Source organism: Fragaria vesca, linkage group LG1 (assembly GCF_000184155.1).
Source record: "Fragaria vesca subsp. vesca linkage group LG1, FraVesHawaii_1.0, whole genome shotgun sequence".
NCBI lineage: Eukaryota > Viridiplantae > Streptophyta > Magnoliopsida > Rosales > Rosaceae > Fragaria > Fragaria vesca.
This window is the reverse complement of record NC_020491.1, coordinates 3,749,033-3,762,777: the sequence shown is the minus strand read 5'-3', so window position 1 is coordinate 3,762,777 and position 13,745 is coordinate 3,749,033. Positions and strand designations below refer to the sequence as shown.

At 37.0% G+C, this 13,745-nt stretch overlaps 2 protein-coding genes across 3 annotated transcripts; one reads left to right on the top strand and one right to left on the bottom strand.

Annotated features, from left to right (window-relative positions):
* Positions 1-1,061: 1,061 nt before the first annotated feature.
* On the bottom strand, positions 1,062-7,037 carry LOC101309774. Its single transcript, XM_004288794.1, has 3 exons — positions 6,932-7,037; positions 2,964-3,029; positions 1,062-2,854 (listed from the first exon to the last, which is right to left on the bottom strand). The coding sequence occupies exons 1-3, from the start codon at positions 7,035-7,037 to the stop codon at positions 1,062-1,064; spliced, it is 1,965 nt and encodes a 654-aa protein (XP_004288842.1).
* Positions 7,038-10,751: 3,714 nt separating this feature from the next.
* Positions 10,752-13,740, top strand: LOC101305295 (UPF0481 protein At3g47200-like). 2 transcript variants are annotated; one of them, XM_004287382.1, is made up of 2 exons: positions 10,752-10,947; positions 13,012-13,740. In XM_004287382.1, the coding sequence occupies exons 1-2, from the start codon at positions 10,903-10,905 to the stop codon at positions 13,660-13,662; spliced, it is 696 nt and encodes a 231-aa protein (XP_004287430.1). In that variant the 5' UTR covers positions 10,752-10,902; the 3' UTR covers positions 13,663-13,740. The 2 variants fall into 2 exon arrangements, with proteins under 2 accessions (XP_004287430.1, XP_004287431.1); XM_004287383.1 differs by having other exon boundaries at positions 10,775-11,205.
* The last annotated feature ends 5 nt before the right edge of the window (positions 13,741-13,745 follow it).

Genomic DNA, 13,745 nt, shown 5'->3' with positions numbered 1-13,745 from the left:
ATATTGAAGGAACGGTTTCAAATGCTGCTATTCTGGACGTGATCATCATTGCGATGTTGTGATCATTAGAAATGGACCTTCCTTCGTATCTTTCCTTTTTTGTTTTTCTTTTGTTGTTCGTCTTCATGAATGTAATAAAGTACCTTTTGGCTTGAATCGGTCAAAATGTTGATGCATAGTGCAGTGTTAATGCTGCAAGCAACCTTTGTCTAAGGTTACGAGTCGAGCATATGACGGGTTGCTTGCGTGCCAGCGGTATTGTCGTAATTTATATGTTTTTTTTGTCGGTCTTGTATTATTTATTGATCACTTGCTACTTGCTAGTAGTAGTCTTATATTATTTAGGTTAATTGTATTTCATATTTGACCAATTTGTTATGTTTTTTTAAGGGGTTTCTAAATAATATCAGTTGGACTAAACATCTTATCATCAATAAAAAGATGAATTATTTAATTATTTACGTTCTATGCGATCATTTCTTGCTTCCCATTTGAGACAAACAAAAGAGGCTTTGTTTCTGAGTTAGGCCATTTGATTTTCTTTTGTTGTTGTTTGGGCTTGTGTTTTACTTCCTAAATTTCATATTTGAGCTTGTAATTTGCTACCCTATTTTGGGTTTTAATGAAATGCTTATTTGTCCCAAAAAAAAAAAAAAGACAAACAAAGGAGGATACGAAGATGAAATTCGGGCTGTACTCCAACTTCTCTTTTTTAGTAATTTAACCTACCCATAAATTTATCTGATGCAAGTGTATGAGAAATTGAATATGTCTTATTATTTATTTAGAGTTGTGTGTATAAAATTACTAGTAAAAAAATTCGGAAGGCAATACTAATACATCAACAATATGAAAATATGAAATGGAGCGAACTAATTGACGGAAAGATCCTGCGACCTTGTTTGCCCTCAGTTCGTACTAACAAAAAAAAAATGAAAGGAAATCCACTTGGAAAAAATAAGTACACAATATGTAAGATGTACTCATACATATGAACTTCTTTTGATTTCGATCTTGGCGGGATAACTTGAGGAAGTTCTTTCATGCCAAAGCTAGAAGATCTAGCTAGGTTTTCCGGGAGGGAGTTGTTCGCTCAAACCAAGATGGGCCATTAGAAGGCATATGTGAGTAAGAAGCTCACCTCCTCGTCTGAGCTGTTGGGCATGGTGCTCCCATCCGCATTCGCTTGCTGCATAACATAACAGCTCAACCCACACTTGGGTTATCATTTTCCATTTTTCTTCGCTGTTCCACCCATTTTCTGTATCTAGCAACTGCAGATGTCTCGCAAGCCTGCACCCTTCAGATAAAACCGACTTTCCCAACCCTGATGGTGCAACTATGCTCTCTTCTTGCAGTAGGACTCGACGCGCATCTTTTCTATTAGTGATGAGTCTTCTTCTCTCTTTGCAAAATGCAATAGCATGAGAACATGTGTCTCGAACACTAATCTGCCCAATTCCTTTCGGCAGCATGAAAGGGCGCATGACAAGAATATACGCCATATAATCCGATAATAACTTGCTCATTTTGGAGGTAGGAGAGATACCTTGAGTGTCAACATCGTGATAGTAGCATATATCTGTTGCAATATGCCAGTAAAGAATGCTCTTGTGAAATGGTAAGCGAGGGCCAGTCACGGTCCAACTGAGTTGCTCTAAACAATTTCTATCTTGTAGCGCTTGACTACCCCTCCGATTCAAGACTTCCTTAACACTTCTTCCATCTCGAATGAGTGCTTGAGCATCTTGTAGCTGCGTAAGGATATACAATTTCATTTCCTTCGAGACATCCTCAAAAGTCATAAACCAATACTTCTCGGACTTTTCACAGATGCCAATGAGCTTCTTGATTCCAACATGCTTGGGGACGCCCTTCACTTTTAAGCAGACATCAATGAGATTGTATTGTGCCATGGTGTTTGACCACCTCTTATTACATCTCACTTTTGAGGGAAAGGATGAAGAAATCACTTTATACATCCGGTCAGCTAGTGTGTGTTTTCGGTTGCTAATTAACCAGTATAGTGTCCAGTCTGTGAAGACTAATACAATGATGGAATATAGCTCAAGAACAATGGCTCCGGCAGACAACAAGTAAGTGAGAGTTACATCAATGGTGTAGTAAAGCTGCTTGTCAATGTGGATGCAAAAGACTACAAATGTGGAAATGTAGCAGAACAGGGTAATGGAGCGAAAAATGATACCTCTGATAGAATGAACTATGGTTGCCTTTGTGTATAGCACATCATACATAAAGCCAAGTTCGACCTCCATAAGTTTGAAAACATCTTCTGAATCTTTTGATGAATAACCACAAAGCACATCATAGCAGAGTTTAACATCTTGACGATCAATGGAGAGATTTAAGTAAAGATGCCTTACGATATTCTTGAATAATTCGTGGCCAAAAAGGAGAAGTTTAGCTTGAGGATCAACAGATTCGAAGTGCAAATTATTATCAGGACCTCCATTAGAATGCGACATGTCCACCGTGTTACTGAATTTTTCACGGCTTGCAGACCACAGCACCCAAGTCCTTTCCCCATACTTCAAAATTCCAGCAACAAATATTGGTAATGCTAACACCGAAAGGTTGTACGTGCTAGATGTCCAAAATTTTAGAAAAATGTGGAAAGCTACTGCAACCTGGACAATTAACCCCAATAGGTGCCTTAGCCAGAGCTCATTGTCTTCCAACGCATAAGCAGTGATAGTGTCTGGGCCGCCAAGGTGCACTAGAAGAAACGGTGCCCAAAAAGCCATGATGATCATGCTGTTCGGATGCGAGGAACCTGCTTGATCATCTCCTTGAAAGTTGGATATCATTCCTAGTGCGACAGTAGCAACCCAATCTGCAGATAAGTACGTTACCCATGTGACAACTCTAATCCAGTTTCTGGATATGTACTTTCGTCGGTTTCCAAAGATTGTCAAAATGATCTGCAAGCATAGGCTGCTTACAATCATTATTCGGACATCCCATTTGTTCCATAGCTTGTTCACACTTTCTGGCAAAAGTTGAACCATCTGTACGAATGAAAATTTTGGACGAAATTGAAAATGAAAATGAGAGATTGAGAGGAGAAGAGAAAAAGACTGTGAATCAGTTAGCTTCAAAAAATGAACTATAAGGATTGGGTTTCACCATCATACTGCCTGAAATTAATTTAAGTAAATAATAGGATCCTAAATAATATAACAGTCAGTAAAAATGTAAAATAGCCTTTCTCTCTCTCTCTTTCTTTTTTTTTTTGAGGAAAAATTGTGAAATAGCTTCACCAAATCAATATACAGTGCTTCGAGCATTTTTTTATTAGACTTCATCGGTCATTTTTTATTGACCGGCAAAAGTAGACTTCCATCATTTGGCACCAAACCCGGACACTTGCTATACTGACTTACTATGTTAAACCCATGTGGTAGCCTGTGCAATTGTGCATCCCTAACAATTACATAATTTTTTATGAGAGCAAAAGTCAGATCTTTTATTTGAAATAAACAATTTACAAAGATGCTAAGCTACATCAATGCATAAAATAAACCGTGTGAAATACAAATAGGATGCAGCTATTGTCACCCCACCAAATACTTTGTTCATCCCATATTTCAATTTTAAACTAAATATTTCAATATTAACCCCACAATCAATAATTTTTATGAAAATATAATATTCAACTAAAATCTATAAAATCCAAACAACAACAATTATCTATATCTTTACATCGAAAAAAAAAATCTCTACATCTTTCAAATTAGATTTGAGAATCACTACTTCGATTCAATCTTCAACAAGATGGTTATACAATATGGTGGGATTGTTCGTTCTTATTTTTATTTTATTTATGGCTTCAAATATAGTCTTTCATATATATATATATATTGATAATCTTAAAAAATGAACTCAAGAAAGAGATCGAGGAGAACATATATATGGTGTTTTGAGAAGAATGGAGGTCTATCTGTGTCAAATATATTAATGAGATATTTGTATGTATTTTTAGATTTTATCAGATTGAGGAAAATAAAATAAATAAAATAAAAGCCAGATTTTCTCAAAATTTTAAGGGCAGAATTGAAACGTTAAAGGTAAAAAATAAGACGTATGGTGAACTAAGCATTTAGTAGGGTGGAAATAGCCGCACCCTAAAAATATTGTTCTAGGAGAAAGTATAACGAGAATAACAGTCTACTCATTTATTGATAGAAATGTTTATTTACAGGCATTACATAAAGTCTCCCGAAGGATCTAGAAGATCAATCAATACTGTAACATATTATAATAAGGAAACAGATTATCCAATCCTACATGTATTACAGCAAAACACATAACGGAATGACGAAAATATAATTTCCCTAAACACTCCCTTTATGTCACGTGTCTAATATGTCACAGTGTTTATGATGTTGCCTCGATAAAAACCTTGCCAAGTAAAACAAAAACCTCGTAGGTAAAACAAAAGACTTAGACGAAAGGAAAAAGAGCGCAACACGCCAGCTACATTTAAAGTTAACATGTGATGTAGACTCCCCTGATGTCTACACAACAACTCCTCCTGATTGGTAACTTAATCTCTGAGTTTAAATAAACGGCGCAAGCCAATGCATTTCACATACTTCAAAAGTAGACTTGGGCAACGATTTAGTCATCAAATCCAACCATATTATCCTTAGATCAAACCTGCTATACTTAGCATTATTTTGATCTTTAAGGAGAAAGTTGTCTAACAACTCAAAACATAAGTTTGCGTTGAAAATCAGATTCACGCGTGGCATGACCTTCGTGTACTTAAATAGTCATAACTTCTTTGATACAATATGTATGGACGAATCGTAAAAAATTTGGAAACTAGACACCAGTAGCGTTCCAACCATGCAAGACCCATAACCTAGTTTATATTTGAGCTGATCACAAAGCTCTGTCACAGTTGGCTGTTCTGCAAAAGCAAATACTCTGACAAATCGGTCCTACTTTACAAAAATAGCCATAACTCACTCAATATGATAGGTGTGATGAAATGGTTGACCTATGAGTATACACATAGACCTTTCCATTGGTACCAATTTCACCATTTTCCAACGAGTGGGCTATCATGTAGGTTCCGTGGAAGTTGACCTACGAAACTGAGCAGATTCTTATTTCGCCTTTAATATGTCTTTCTGTAGGGATAAAATAAGCCTAAACCTTTCATATCATTAAGTATTGAAAGAAAGGATTACTGCAATTACATTGGCATTGTGTGGGCGCATTCGGCCACTACCTTGATATTCCTTCACACTCATCTAAGAGAGAGCGAAGCTGCGCGACCGCTAAGAAGAAAGTTGAAAGACTAAGGAGAACTTGGCCTTACAAGTTTATAGTGAATGAGATATTCTTCACATCACATAAAATACTGGGGATATCATCTCTCTCTCTCTCCTNTCTCTCTCTTCNCCTCTTCNCCTCTTCTACTCTCACTACGTACTACTACGTACTACTACTACTACTACTACTACTACTACTACTACTCTACTACTCTCTCTCTCTCTACTCTCTCTCTCTCTCTCTCTCTCTCTCTCTCTCTCTCTCTCTCTCTCTCTCTCTCTCTCTCTCTCTCTCTCTCTCTCTCTCTCAGTGCGAAAAGAAATGTCGGCGCCGCCGCCTCAATGCTAGACGACGACCAGCACCCTTCCGACGCTTGTCGACGACGCCACCGCCTGACATTCGACAATGACGACTTCTGGCGATCATCGACGACGGACGTCGGACGGACGCCCAATGGTGACGGATGCCAGACGCTCGACAACGACTGACGCGATGCTCGACGATGACGGACGCGACGCTTGACGACGACGGACGCGACGCTCAACGACGACGGACGGGACGCTCGACAAAGACGGATGCGAGGCTCGACGATGACGGGACATCAGTCTATTTCTTACTAAATCCAATTCGTTTTTGAGTAGGAGTAGAGGCTCGGGGTTAGGTATTTGGAAGTCAAAGTTAGTCAATTGGGGGTTAGGGTTAGGGATTTGAAGGTGATGAGGTGAGAAAAAATGGAATTCACTGAGGATCGGAAGTGAAATCGGTGGAGATCAAGCAAGATTGACCAACAAGATTGGATGATTAGACAATAGCAGCAACATTCGATGACCAGGTAATAACAGCAACATTCGACAACGGGTGCAATAGCAGCAACATTTGACGAAGAGTGCAGTAGCATCAAGATTGGACGACCAGGTAGTAGCAGCAACAACATTCAACAACGGGTGCAGTAGCAACAAGATTGTACGACCATGTAGTAGCAGCTAGATTTGACGATGAGTACAATAGCAGCAAGATTGGACATATGGCAGGTGAACCACTTACTAAAACCTGCTACTACACTAGCTGAACCACTTACTAAAACCTGCTACTACACTTACTAAATCTGCTACTACACTAGCTGAACCACTAAAACTCTGCTACTACATTTGTTGGAAGTGTAGCTTTCCAGCAAAACATGCTACTACATTGACTAAGCCACTAAAAACCTGCTACTACTTCTACTTGGATGTTAACCTCTGCTACTACTTTTTACTAGAATGTTAACCTCTGCTACTACTTTTTACTAGAATGTTAACCCCTGCTGCTACACTTCTACTGGAATTAACTGCTACTACTACTGAGATGTTAACCCCTGCTACTACACTAAGTTATTGAAAACCTGCTACTATACCATTTACTGAAAAATCTCAAAATGAGATATTTTTCTCTTTTAAAAGCATATTTAATTAGTGTAGGGTTAGATTGGTAAATTAAACTATGACACATGGCATGCAGAAAAAAGATTGTCCTTAATTGTTAAAAACTGTCCTTATTTGTTTAACAACAACACAAGTGGATTTATTTGTGTTTCAAATCTTTTTGGAGGATGTATATGTGATTTGCTTTTGTTTATATACGTACTCACCTGAGCAGTCATCAGTGGAGCTTTCTAGTCCTAATGCTTCACAGTTTCCTCTCTGAAACTGATCCTTCCATATCAATGGACCAACAACAGCTGCCACATTATCCATGCATACTGCCCTTTTCAAGTGCAGTATTCACGATGCAGTCAGCTAGAACACGTCGAGGAAGAGAACTCCGAATAACTCGAGGCACACCACCCAAATACCCAATTCCACATAGCCACCAGCAGTTTCCACGAGGAAATTTTTCCTCATCTCTGTCTGGATGATGATCTCTCGTTAATTCCTTGACAGAAAAATGCATCAACCCAGAGGAGAGTAGAAAATAATGATTTGATATGTTTGAAATGTTTCAATATATTATTTTTCTCTTAAAATGAGCTTTATATAAAGATACAAGGACTAATTTCAGTTTACCTCCATCAACTTTAGGTCGATCATCATGTTAATCCATTTTCTTTCAATTTCATTAAAAACGCCCATCAACTTTTAATTTTCATCAGCCGTGTCCAAACATACGTTTTTCATCTAATTCTCCCGTCATGTAATGACTTGCATTAAGAAGAAAACCAAATTTGAAGTCGTTGAGGCCACAGAAAAAGGACAAAATAGACAAATTACATTCAATCTCACCAAAATCACTAAGGTTAGGGAATTGTGATGGGTACGGAATTATGTAACGATATGAGGGGAAAATGGTCAGAAATGTTATTTTTTTTGGAATTTGACTTTCTTTCTGATGCCATGCATGTCATCACTTGACGGAGGAATTGAATGAAGAATGAAGGTTTGGACACAACTGATGAAAATTGGGAGTTGAGGAGTGTTTTTGATGAAATTGAAAGAAGAATGACTAACATGATTATCGACCTAAAACATGATGATCGACCTAAAGTTGATGGGGGTAAGCTGAAATTAGTCCAAGATACAATCATAGAGCTGCTAGAAAAATATTTCATACATCTACACCTACACATACAGGGAAAGTAAATATATACAAAATATTTTACACTCCCCCTCAAGTTAGTGCAAAGATATCGATCATGCTCAACTTGCTAACCAAGTTGTCAAACACTTTTCTTGTTACTCTTTTTGTGAGAACATCTTATCACTCTTTTTGTGAGAACATCTACTAATTGATCTTCAAGGAGCTCAGGGAGTCCCATATCTGCTAATGGGTTCTAGGGAATCCCCACTATATGGTGGGATGTCCTCTCAGGGAGCTCGAGGATCCTGGTCGAGAAGAGGATGATGAGAATGGGATCCTTCGTCATGGTCATGTTAATGCGATTCACGGTGGGATTGTTTCTCTGCCTAAAATTATGACATAGGATGTTCATCATGGTGTCACACTCTCAAGTTAGTGCAACACAAGCGGACATTGGTAAGTGTAACCATGACAAATCAAAGCAAGCATCAAATGTTCAAGGTTAATGTTGTACTAAAATGAAACTTACTAATATCAAAGAAGTATTCTCTTCAGAGATGTCGGATGCGTACAGCTCTCAGTTCGTCTCCTCTCAGCTCTCCTCTTCTCGGTTATATATAAACAAGATAAAAAGAAAAGACATGACTTTTATCTTATCACGACTTCCTTCCTTTTGAAGTAAAATTTTTGAGCAGACAAGTTTAAATCCAAACGATCTCTTCCAATAAAAAAAAAAAGAAAAAAAGAAAAGAAGAAGCTGTACGCATACTAAGGAGGTGCCATGGTGACTGATGGGTACACGTACATGGAAATGAGAGGAAGAGAAAGATCGCACAGAAACAAAGAAAAGTTGAAAACGTGTCTTCTGAACTTTGGTATAGTAGAAACTGTGCTTGGATTCGACCAAAAAAAAAGGAACTGTGCTTGGACTACTACTGCATTATATGCAGCATACATATAAAGCTGATTATTAACTTGTATTCGGCATACATTATCAGATAAAAATATATCAATCATGCATGGACTTCGATCATCTACTTTTCGTTTACAGCAAAACTTGTCAGCATGCAAAGCAGGCTGATAATCTAAATTTAGGGAGTTAATCTGCTCATACAATTGTTTTGCCTTTAGTAGATACTGCTCCCCGCGTCCGAATACATCCGCCATACAGGTTCCATGTTTATCAACTTCGTGCATCCAAAAGGCCCGGTCTGTTGGGTAGCTTCCATCTCTTCAAGTGGGCCATATTATATGGAGCCTTTCTCTTAGGTACGGATCGAGCTAATAAGAAAGAAAATATATAAAAGATCATTAGAAATATTCCCTTAACCAAAGAAATAATAAGAAAGAAACAAAAACAACGTTACCATGCCGTAATTAAATGTCATATGGCAATTTTCGAAACACTGTATATCCCTGATATATAACGTACTCGGTCTCGGGGGGCCCCGCATTCACAAGATATTCGGCCCAAAGGCCATGGAGGGTCCAGTAAGGTCCATCCTTTGTAACGAGGAGTAGTGACTTGTAAGACAAATAACATCATATCATAGCCTGGGTCATCGCCGTATTCATTGATATGTTCATGGTGATGACCGCCAGAAAAATCAGAAAGTGCATTAGAGTTTCGAGGTAAGCGGCACAACCAACCGAAAAAAAAAAAAACAAAACCCATCCCGATGATCGCCATCTTCAAGTTTAATCTCTCTTGGTCAAAAAACAGACAAATTCTAAAAACCTGATGCTTAATGGGGTTATGGGGGGTTAATTTATAGGGTGAAACAGACATGGATTTATCGAAAAGAAATAGAACAGAAACGCAGAGGCAGAATGAGACTACATTTTGAATTATCCGATTAACTTAATAGTTCAGTAATCATCCCTACATATATAGAAGAATTAACCTATATTTCGAACAGAACTTAGGGTAATGGAAGAAGAAACTTGTGACTCATTATTGGGTAGGTACTTCATGCACTTCCTATCATCCACCAACTCGGTCTCTCTGATAGGTTCATCAACATCTTGCTTTTGATCGTGCGTCAAATCATTAAAACTAAAATGACTCAATATGGAACAACAACAGTTGCCACATTATCCATACTGCCCTTTTCAACTGCAGTATTCACGATGCAATCAGCTAATGAGCATGAACACTCCGAGGAAGAGGACTCCGATATCCTAGATTCATAATTCCGAAGTCCGAACTTCCCAAAATAAATCACATACATCTTGCAGATAGGTATCGTTGCCAATCTGTCAACTCTGGTGTAGAGATAACGCTGAAACTGATATAGTTGAGTGCAAAAATTAAATTAAGTAAACAATTTGAAACAAGAAGAGTAATTGAACACACCTAAGTAATAAGATAGAACAAAGAACTTTTGAGAAATATTTTCATTTATATTTTTTTTACAATTTGAAAAATGTCTCACCAAACACATTTGCATCTTAATTTTTATTTTCAAAAATAAAAAACAAGTATGAAAATGAACCGTACGCTGAAATGTTTTTTTTTTCTAGTCACGTTATTTGTTATGAATCGTCATTGATATTATGATAGAGCGTTCCCTAATCACGTTATTTACTATGAATCGTCGTTGATATTATGATGGTGCGTTCGAGATTTTGTCAGAGTCTTCTAAATTTAGTTAGAGGATATGACTTAAGGTCGTGAATGAGAAATAACTACGGAAGTACGGATGCTCTGGTAAAAGAAGTGCTGATAATATGACATACCATTGCCGTACGCAAGTCGTATAGGAAAAAAAAGAAGTCAATGCCTGCTTCCACTAATAATTTTATAATTGAATGTATTTTTTTTTTTTGTTGGACGAAATAATTGAATGTATTGAGATCCAATGATTTACTTAGTTTGGTGGTCTGGAATGAAGTCAGTACCGTATCCGCGGAATTGATCATCATCCTCATCCTGATGAGATTAGTATTTCTCGAATCAGTCGAATGTCAGCTCCGTTGGTGCAGGGACGCGATACTGAGAACAGTAGTTGTTCATGATACTTGACCATTCCCAAGCTTAGATCAATGGCGGACGGTATCGAGGACCCTGCTGCTGACTCCGAAAGTCTGGTAAGTTTCCTCTTCCTGCTTCACTCTATCGGATACGAGTATGACATTTATACAATTTGAACTACCAAATGGGTTTTCAGTTAATAATATGCTACTTCGAAAAGGATCTGAATTGAAGAGACACAACTGACGGGTTGCCGAATTCTGCATATATGCTTGTTCTTTCTTTAATATTCTGTCAATAATCAAGATTTCTATTCAAGAACAAGTAAAAAATCCGGTGGATTTAAGCAATTTGCAACATAGCTAGCGATGAAGGTAAAGTGTTTATGGTATATTGACAAGGAAATCATCTTTATTCTATTCCACCCTCATCGTTGATGGGTTAAAAGATTTGGTTTGGGATAAAGATTAAGTAGTCTTGGCTATGAACATAGTGATGATCAGATTTCTATTTTTATAAAAATTGGAAGTCTTGAATTTCTTATCCATTCAATCTGCATCGAGAGAAAATTACAGAAAAACATGTCCGTCATGATTCATTCAAGATTGGAGTTCGAAATAGTTTCTTCTCTTTGCTAAAAAATCATGGAATAGAACGGCTGATCCATTCTCAATCAAGATGAAATTGCTTACTAGTGAAAATCTTATTATGAGAAACCATTGATATCTTTTTTTTTGGCACAGAAACAATTGATCGATATTTCATCCTAGTTTAAGTTTTTATTCATTCGGGTTCAGTTTTTCTAATGGGTGTTCATGGACATGAACTGGACTTCAGTTTATTCTATTTGAGTTTTTATCCAACATGTAGCCAAAAATCTATTCTTCAATAATTACTTTGGGCTTCATATGATCTTAGATATATGTATCTTGCTTGATTTTTTTTTTCTTCTGCTTGTTCAACTTCTTGAATGGATTTCTTCTTGTTTAACTTTGAGAGTGATAAGAGTTTTATGATTAGTGTCGGTTTCTGGGTTTCATTTTTTCTCATCGATTTTAGTTGATTGCATTTGTAAAGGATAAAAGACAGAATGATAATCTAAATCGAATTCCATAATTAACATATTATAGATAAAAAATCCAGCTCATTGGTTTTTATTTTAGAATATGATGACATGGTATACGCCACGTTATTTGGTATTGAAATTTTGTAACATATTTTGGTGTATATAGCACTACTCTTTGATCTAACTCTAAGTCTCTAACACTACTATTTATTATAAGTGGATAATTTCTATCATATCTATGGGTCCGGTTTAAGGGACATCAAATTTAACACAAATTTTGACACAATTTCCTAACCATTAGATTTTAAAACATTTAAGGGTTCAGATCAATTGTTAATATGATGTCAACATATAAATAATTGATGTGGCAAGTGACATGATATTGTTTAATTTGTGTAATTTCATAACAAATCAAATTAAAAGAAAAGAAGGAAAAAGCAGAATTTAAAGTCTAAACAACTAAATCTAGTTTTACAATAAAAAGAACCAAGACACAAGAAAAAAGAAAAGAAAAGAAAAAAAAAGACTATGTTCCTGTTCATGATATAACAAAAACCCAGAAAATAAATTAGGTGTGGGTGATGGTAGTAACCAAGAAGACGATGAGATTATTGGAGGTGGCGAAATGAGGAATGGGCCGGTGAGAAATGAGGAGAAAAAAAAAGGTAGAACATGAAACTCTTGGCCTGTAGAAACAACTGGGTGGAGACTTTTCTAGAGCAAATTCAGAGAGCGATGGAGTAGTTATACAAGGTAAAATGGGAGATGTGTTGAGTGAGATATATAGAGCGATCAAGAATCAATAGGAGATGTGTTGAGTGAGAAATATATAGAGCGATCAAGAATCTCTATTAAATTTTCTGGGTTTTTGTTATATTATGAACATAAACATCGTCTTTTTTATTTTTTATTTTTATGTGTCTTGTTTCTTTTTGTAAAACTAGATTTAGTTGTTTAGACTTTAAATTCTAATTTTTTCTTATTTTCTTTTAATTTGATGTCCCTTGAATCGGACCCTATATCTGTATCTTACATACATATAAGTATATAACAAATATATGGGGTTATGTTGTTAACATTAACTCCCTATCCCATGTCCTTTCTACATGAACAGCACGAAACCGAGATCAGCATTGGATCTCATATCGATAAACTTTCAGAAGGGCCAGAAAGCGAGATAAGCTTTACCCAAAAGATGTATAGAAAGAAACTTAAGTGGACATCCGAAATCGAAGAAAAGCTCCACAATGTGCGGCCATGGAACTTGAGCGTCTACAGAGTGCCAAATAGACTTCATCAAGTCAGTGAGGATGCCTACACCCCTCATGTTGTCTCCATTGGTCCTTTCCATAGACACAAGCCTCATCTAGTAGCTATGAGAGAGCATAAGTTGCGTTATGCGCTATACTTTTTTAAGCGAGCACAAGAAACAGCACAGAAACGAGCTCTAAATTTCAGCTTTGGATCACGAGAATCTTCCGAATGCATGAGAGAATGGGCAACTGCTATCTATGATTCGGATGCATTGGTTCGTGCAAGTTACGCTGAAGACATGAGCAACATTAATCAGGAGGAACTAGCAGAAATAATGTTGGTCGATGGTTGCTTCATATTGGAACTTCTCATCAGGTTTTACCTATACATGGACAGGAAGTTAGAAGGCCATGAACCTGATCCAATTCTAGAAAGTGCTTGGATGATCGCAGATATACGTCATGATCTGGCATTGCTTGAAAACCAAAATCCCCTTGTGTATTATACTTGATTTGTATGATGCTATTAGTGGTCATCAGACACTTATCGACAATGATTTGCCTCCGCCATATTGTCTTGCTCTTCACTTCTTTC